Source organism: Littorina saxatilis, linkage group LG8 (assembly GCF_037325665.1).
Source record: "Littorina saxatilis isolate snail1 linkage group LG8, US_GU_Lsax_2.0, whole genome shotgun sequence".
In the NCBI taxonomy this organism is placed as follows: domain Eukaryota; kingdom Metazoa; phylum Mollusca; class Gastropoda; order Littorinimorpha; family Littorinidae; genus Littorina; species Littorina saxatilis.
The window spans coordinates 60,817,103-60,825,571 of NC_090252.1; the positions used below are offsets into that span (position 1 = coordinate 60,817,103).

At 40.2% G+C, this 8,469-nt stretch overlaps 2 protein-coding genes across 3 annotated transcripts in view; both read left to right on the forward strand.

Moving 5' to 3' along the window:
* LOC138974777 (uncharacterized) overlaps nt 1–7,756 on the forward strand; it is an 8,034-nt gene extending 278 nt beyond the window's left edge. The window contains exons 2-7 of the mRNA XM_070347502.1: nt 435–788; nt 2,985–3,107; nt 3,910–3,963; nt 4,897–5,202; nt 5,684–5,784; nt 6,401–7,756. Of these exons, the coding sequence (XP_070203603.1) occupies nt 435–788; nt 2,985–3,107; nt 3,910–3,963; nt 4,897–5,202; nt 5,684–5,784; nt 6,401–6,643 (1,181 nt within the window). The 3' untranslated portion in view covers nt 6,644–7,756. The remainder of the gene's footprint in view (nt 1–434; nt 789–2,984; nt 3,108–3,909; nt 3,964–4,896; nt 5,203–5,683; nt 5,785–6,400) is intronic.
* LOC138974012 (uncharacterized) overlaps nt 1–8,469 on the forward strand; it is a 502,416-nt gene that overhangs the window by 102,264 nt on the left and 391,683 nt on the right. The gene's annotated exons all lie outside the window — the stretch shown is intronic.

Sequence of the window (8,469 nt, forward strand, 5' to 3'; positions counted from 1 at the left end):
TCCACACGTGGATGGCAACCTAATTGTGTGGATGGTCGCTTCATTTAACACCGTTAAATTGACTTTTTTGACGGAAAGAATGTCATAACAATGTTCAAAATGACATTCTTTCCGTCCTCTATAGGCGACGAAATAGGTCAAATTTTGTGCATTTTTTAGTGCAAAATTCTTCGATGCCGGAGCGAGTACTGCACCCAGTGCTGTTGTAGTGCAAGTGCACTAGAAAGGCACTACACCCAGTGCCGCCTCTTAGGTAACCATCCACACTTTAGGTATGTGTGTGTGCTCATTATCGTTTGAGTGGTTGGGTTGTTTGTTTATTATGTCGCTGCAGGCTGGCGTTTAGGTGAAGTTCAGGAGTTGGTGAGTGTGCATGTTGTTCCTCCTTCTTTACAGACAGATATGTGTTCTTTTCATGTTTTCTTTGGTTGTAGGTGATGCTTACACGTTGACTGAGTGCAACACAGACGGGAATTTCGGCATCGTACGAAACCAGCAGCCTATCCTCACCTGTACGGGACTGGGCAGTTCGGAAAACATCTCCTGGTCCATCAGGAACTCGTCCAGCGGAGAGGAAATGAGAATCGGGACCTGTGGAGACTGCAAAGTATCTCGAGGGTGTTCCGGGTGCTCACCTCTGGTAGAAGGCTACAATATCAGCAGAGATTCAAATGACAGCACAACACTGCAGTTCCTGAACCACTCACTGGTCACATCCGGGTCGACCATAAAATGTTCAAATCGTAGAAACAAGTTCAACGCCACTTGCACACTGTTTGTTGTTCCAGGTTTGTGCGTTGTGTTACTACTGTCAATAGTTTTGATCGTATCTTGCATACACTTAAACTGTTATAGTATGTGTGTCAGTCATTGGTAATGTGCTCTGTTCATCTTTTTGCAACTGATTTCATTACCTGAATGTAATCATAGTAATTCTGGATGAATTCTCTTGTTGAAATTTTCAAACCAGGGCTACATTAAAATGTCAGTTTCAACACATACAAATCAGATTAACACATACAGATAGATGGCCATACAGACACGTATTCACACACACACACACACACACACACACACACACACACACACACACACACACATACACGCACACACACACACACACACACACACACACACACACACACAGACACACACACATTTGTGAGCACAAACGCTCGCACGCACATGCACGCACGCACGTACGCATGCACGCACACACATACACATACACACACATGCGTGTGTGCACCCTTCTTTGATTCCACACTGAGGGGAGTAGCAGATTATGAACACTGCACACGGTTATCTTCTGTCTCCATCATTATATTTCAGCGTACAGGATTCCCGACTGCAGGGCAGGTGCAATCAGGGTAGTCGAGAACAAGACATCGCCCATCGTATGTAAAGGTCTTCTCCGGGCACAGAACATGAACTGGACAGTTGCGTATGGGAATGGAACGGTGTCTACCATCGCACGATGCAGTTACTGTCAAAACAAAACCAAAATTTGCCCTAAGTGCACAATAACTGACGCTGACTTCAATGTGACAAGAGAAGACAACTCCAGCACACTGGTGATACACAACAACGTCAGACAGAAAGACGGGGCTACATTGACATGTTCAAAGAAAGATAATGTGACTCACAGTGACTGCAAGATTCTTGTAGTATGTAAGTATGATTTCGGTTGCAAACCAAAGTAAAATATATGTTGCATGCGTGATGGACATTTAGCAAAACTCAGATGAGCATCTGAAACATAACCGCGCAGATCTGTCTCTTTTAATTGCTTTCAAGAACTTTTAAGAAAGCACTTTATGACCATTTGATAAATATCTAAAATGATTTTCATAACTCCTTGCATATGACATGTTTGTTTGTTTGTTTGCTTTTTCGCTTGTTTGTTACGGTAACATATTTGGTTTTGTTGCTTGTATTTTTTATTCTCATTACATGTTTGTCTTTTTTGTCTGTAGTTTTTCTGTTTACATGACATGCGTTTGAACGTTTAAGTGTCTGCATGTTTCCCGAATACAACACTACTCGTCATACAAAATCCTATACAGATGCGTTTGAGGGTAGATCTTTCTGATGAGGATGTTGATTGTAAAACCAAGTATATAACTGAAAAAAATGCCATTAATTCCCCTACCTTGGTCAGAAAACAGATTGAGTTTACATGACGTAGTGTCAATACAATGGAACCTACAACACAGACACATCCCAAAATCGAATTCGCTAAATCAAGGTTCCCGCGTTAAAATTGACAAAATATCAGCACAACTAAATCGAAACATGTTTAGCATGTCCTTAGACAGAACAATCACATCTGCACCCAAAACAGTCAGTTTTGTTCATATATCTTGTCTAACATGAACGTTATGGCATGCTGAGCGGTGTAGGTGTCAATCCTCTCAGCAGGCATACAGGGCAGTTTTGAAGCCGTTTCAACGGGTAATGAGACAACATATTGTACATTTGAGTAACTTGTTAACACATTGTCTTCAAACTTTCACATGGAATCTTAAGTCATTTGATATATTAGTTCTGCTGTTATGCGACATACCAGCAATAGTTTTAAAAATAAAGATGTACCCTGTCCGATTGAACAGAAACAAAATAAAAGTAGCATGCATTTAGAAAAAAATGAAAGCTTCTATTTACCCTTACATGAGTCAACTTCTTAAAAATACTTTCGAGTTGAAATCCTCATACACACGCACAAACACACACCACTCGGATACCATAGCACAATTATACCTGCCCTATCAACTCCTTCGGTCCAAGAGATATGAACAGATACTCTTTGATTGTATTAAAACAGTCTATACAAGGGAAAATAAGCATGTCCAAACATCATGCCCCGAGCAAGTAAACATAAAATACTCTGCATATAATTTATTAGCCACTAATGTTCAGACGCTAGAGCTATGTATGTTATCCTTAGACAGACTGACACACACATACTTATTTCTGTCGATAAGCTCTTGACTTGAACCAAGAACGAGCTACTGGATTGCCAGTGGCAGCCGTGGCAGGAAGCGTTGTTGGATTTGTCGTCATTGTCGCCATTGCCATTTTCACCGTCGTGATCCTCAAACGTAGAAGTGAGTTTTCATTTTATATTTTTTAAGTAACATGTTAATGCTGGAATAGCTTGGACAAGAATGCACGGTAGAAATTGTGTGCGATAATCATATCTAGCTGTTTAAGTGGGCAGTAGTATAGCCATTGCGATTGCTCTGGTCGTCACGTATAAGTGAGGTTATTTTTTTTTATGAAACGCTAATGCAGAAATGGTCTGAGAAAAAACAAAGTTAACAGAAGAAAGCGTGTGGGATAATCACCTATGTGTTGACATGCGTAAGAGTCTAATGGATAAGAGGTCAGCTTTCCATGTGAATCAAGGCCACGCCTGGTTAGTGAAGGGCTCATATTTCCCCGATCTCCGAGATCACCTGCTATTGCAGTATCCCATGTCAGAGTTTGCGGGCCTATAGTGACATGAACAATACCAAGCGTGTATTTCCTGAAAAAAGTAGTGTGGCTGCCTAAATGGAGGGGACAACTGTCAAACGTGTAAATGTCCAACCATGCGAAAGCACAGTTGCAGCTAGGGCATGAACACAAAAGAGAAAAAAGTATAACAACATGTCAATGTGTAATTACATTTTCTTAAAATGTACTGGGAAAGTAGCTTTCCCTTGACTTTTGTACCTGCTATTTTAAATATAATTAAATACAATACGAAAGTGTGATGTGCATGTTAACATTGAGTATTGCGTGTTGCGCAGAGGCTGCTTGTTTAACGATCGTACATGCTATTATACCGGCAATATAGTCCGAACACTGATTATGTGTATAGCGGGGACATGTACCTCAGTAATGTATGTGACATTGCTATTCCAGGGTCTAAAAGAGAAGCAACAGGAGAAAGGCGGGATACAATGCCTCTTGAGGGTGGTAAGCTTTCATTCGCGTTATCTTCTTCTACTTCGTCTATTATGTTTCTTGTCTAACCCTCCATCTGTCTTCCCCATCAATATGTTTTCTTGTGGTTAACTGGTGTTAGTTTCTTTTGTTTATAAACAATCACCATTGTCTTCACTAGGATTAACGTCGTGACTTCAACACCCAATAACCAAGTATCTGCTGTTTTAACATACTGTTTAGACACATACACTCACTGTAATGGCTATAACTGTGATGTGTGCTTGCTCACACCTACTTCAAAATCCACGACCAGCTAAACACGATACAATTTCTTGAAAGCATTTACCATAATTATCAAATAACCAAAGGGAAGTAATCGCTTAAACTCTCGCTTACTCCATTACACATGTCGTATGGATAAAGAGCGCTTACTTGCCTTTGTTTATTTGATATCAACGCTCTGCCTCATTTCGTTTAAGATTCTAACATTTACAATGACAAATATCAGTGTCATGTTTATTGTTCTTTGATGTTTTCATGTCCAAGTTGTCTTAAGAAAGTTAGGAAACAAATTATGTTAAGCCGCGCATTTTAAGTGATCTAAAGGTGTCTGTTAGTTACCTTTTTATTTGAGGTAGTAACTGTTATGTAGGGGATTTCACTTTGAAGTGACGTTTTTGTGTGTGCTGTGTTTAGATTTAATGTAATATAAGCCAGCACCCTCACCCTACCACCATGATGTGTGTCCTTCCTTGTTGATCTTTAATATGCTAAGTGTGGACTGTTTTCAGAAAATCATATCAACTTCAACAAGTCGGGTTGATAACGAAAACATTAAGGACGCTTATCGTTAACAAGCACTTAATTGCAATTGAATATTGTGCATTTTAACGAAAGGGAAGGGTAGGGGGTATATTGAGATAACGAGAGCACACTTTTTATTTATGTTTTTCTTTTTTTCAGAATTTGAAGAACACATTAACGAATTATATCAACGCGCAGACGACCCAGCTCTTCCAAGACACAGCCCACAGAACTCTCTGGCCCCCCTATCATTAGCCAACCCTGCTGTCGACCCTCAAGGACCCGGGTCAGATGGTGCTCAAAACCACGTGTACGCGCAAGTCAACAAAGGGAAAAAAGAAAAGCCTGAAGATAACAAAGAGAAACCAGGAAAAGCCCATGATGTCAAACAACTCACCAAGGGAGGGCAGACACAGAAGCATGCAGACACGGGAGATAAGGGAGGACCATCGCCAGAAGAGCAAGGTAGAGAAAGCCTTTATACTATTCGTAAGGAATAAAGCTAGCTCCGTGTGTGTTTTGTTCGTATGTGTACATTGTGTGTAATGTAGTCAGGCAACAACAAAAGGCAGATACATAAACCGAACACACACTTTTAAAGGAAGGGATGAGACAGAAACTGTCTCAGAAAAAAAAATCAAAACAATATGTATTGCTACATTAGATGACTGGTGAATTGTTGGCAGAACACATTGTGGAGCTGTTACACATTCTTCAGCCAGTATCACCTCGAAGTTTAGACGAGAGAGTAATGTAAACACAAACGTATCACATCATGAAATGCCGGGCGGAGAAACATCACATGCTCCCAGATGCTTCTGACAAAAACATACACACGCATGCACAGGGAATGTATTCCGTAAAGAAGCGCACATACTAACACCACACATACACAAATCAGTGAACGAAAACATACGCACTCAAAAAAGAGACTTTTTGTTTTCAGGCGCAGTTTACACTGAATGTGTGTTTGACAACAAGGAAGACAACTCTGTCACTAATGTGTACATGAACGTGGACGAGTCACCCCCCCTTCGCCCTGATCAGGTCTGTTGTGATTAACTCTATTCATGCTGGATTTATACACAGTCATTGTCTAATGACATCATAGTGTATCCAACCCGTGGAGTACGGTCGCATGCAATAAATCTGACAAATGTATTGACAAGTTGCTGCCGCTCTGCCTTGAAAACATCGATTTGTCACCAATTTTGCAGATGTTTAGCATTTACTCACTTTGCAAATCATCACTTCATTGATACAAAGAGGATGAAATGACAACATAAATATCATGCAGCTATTCTAGGGTGTTCAAAGTACCTAAATATGCTGACAACCCAAATCTTGTCATGGGATGATTTTAGATCAAATTTCCGTGCCACCTCTTCCCTAAAGAGTGCAGAGACTTTTAAAAGAGAACAGAATAATTATTCGAACATGCATCAGCTGTGATAGATATACTTTCAAAATGGGACAAGAAAGCAAGTAATAAGCAGAAAAGCAAGTATGTTTTTTATGTTTAAAACCAATCCAATACGTTATCCTGACTTAGCAACAACTAAAATAGAGAAATTATTATGACATGCATTCAATATAATGATGAATCTCCATCAGAACGTGCGTGCGTGTGTGTCAGTGTGTTACCTTGTTCATTGTATTCCAGGACACCCAGGCAGCAAAGAAAGACAGCGGTAACGAAGACTTGCACGATCCTGACCTGAACCCATATCACAACACAGAGACGACCCAACACCAAGGAGACTACACAAATGTGCAGCTAGAGCTAAACGACGGAGAAGGGGTGATGACGACAGCAGAAACCGATGACGAATATCGCCACTTGCAATTGGCTCGACCGGAACAGTTGGACGAACACCCCACTTATAATCATCTTGCGGGTGTCTAGAACTCGTGTCTTGTGAAATACACATGTATGGTTGTCATTAACATAAACATCAAGCAATAACTTGGTAATATGTGACCCTCCACCACGGAATTAGTCGCATGTCACCTGTGCATGATTTTCATATTTTTACATTTTCATAATGAGTTTGTTATGCTCTATCCAGTGGTGAAAACCGTTTTAGAAAAGAGCAAAAACTGTTTGAGTTATAAGCCTGTGACTAAGGTGACCCTCACACTGTTACCTGACACTCCCCGGACTTATATTAAGCCTAGCGCAGAACCGCGCGAGGTGACATGCGACTCATTTCGTGGTGGAGGGTCACATATGTTCCAATGTATTGTATGGTTTTGTATGGTATTGCATATTTCATTTGTGTCATACAATATTGCGCTTCATTGTATTATATTGCTATGTATTGAATGTTGCCCGTGTGAAAATCTAAACCTTGTGATCAAGCGATCCAATAATCATAAACACATCTGAAAGCATTGGACGCCAATACTGTAAGCATTCCACATCTGTTCTATGCTATACACCAAATACATGCAAATCGCTTTCAGTTTTAAGTCAGTGATTTGCTCTTTTGTTTCTATTGTGTTTGTTTGCGAGTATGATAGCTTGTCCGCTTGCTTGTACGTTTGTTTGACAAACCAATTATACAAGAACAGTTTACAATGCTTTCAGATGCTGAGACTTGCTCTGTTCATCATGTGTCCTTGAATTGAAATTTCTTTTTTGTACAACATAAACATCAAGTTGTAGATAGAGAGGCATGTGTTTACTTTCGGCGTAGTGTTGTTTTCGTTTTATTTCTTGTTGTCCTTCAGCAGATTTGTTTTGTTTTCAACGTAAGATAAAATCATACCAATTGTAATACTCGTCACGCTTTGTGTGATGCAGTGCTATTAGCACGACCCAAGATAATGCTAAATAGTATCCAAAAGAAGACGATATTGAAAAGGGAAAGAACCGTCGAGAGAATATTGTAAATATGATTCATGTTTGGTACATCGCTGACTGTGTAGTAGCTTTTATTCAAGTTCATCTCAGATACATATGAGCATGTGTTTTCATTTTTCAAACTTAGTGATATAACACACAATGCACACACTGTTTTATTCCTGAATGCGTTTGTGTGTGTGTGTGTGTGTATGTATATGGTTAGTCTGTGTGAGTTGGTGTATATGTATGTGTGTGTGTGTGTCTCAGGCATGGTACTCTTCCGCCGATCGGCGGAAATCCGCCGAAAACGAAAATAAAAAAAAATAAAAAAATAAAAAAAAATAAAAAAAATAAAAATACAAAAAAATAAAAAAAATAAAACAAATCCGCCCATTCACTTGAGATTATTATTTTTTCTTACTCAAGCCTTGTTATCTTTCACTTATATCCCTTTGAGCTTCAAGGAGAGGGCACTAAACACATTTGAATTAGTAAAAAGTCGTCAGCTTCAAGGGGCGTTGCCCCCTGACACCCTTGACCCCGCCAGGGGGCCTGAGCGGCCCCCTGGACCCCCGGCTTTATTTCAGCTGAAACTGCCATTCCTTCAGTACCATGCCTGTGTGTGTGTCTGTGTGCGTGTGCCTCTGTGTATGTGTGTGTGGGCCGGTGTTTGTATGCGTGCATGTGCGTAAGCGTGTTGGTAAAAGAGAGAGAGAGAGAGAGAGAGAGAGAGAGAGAGAGAGAGAGATTTTGGTGCGTCACAATCAACATTTTTTGCATCATAATTCTTCCTTCCTTTCCTCTGTTGGACAATGTCACAACAAATTATTGAAGACGTTTAGTGCAAAAAGCATCAGATGATTGAAACACACACACACACACAC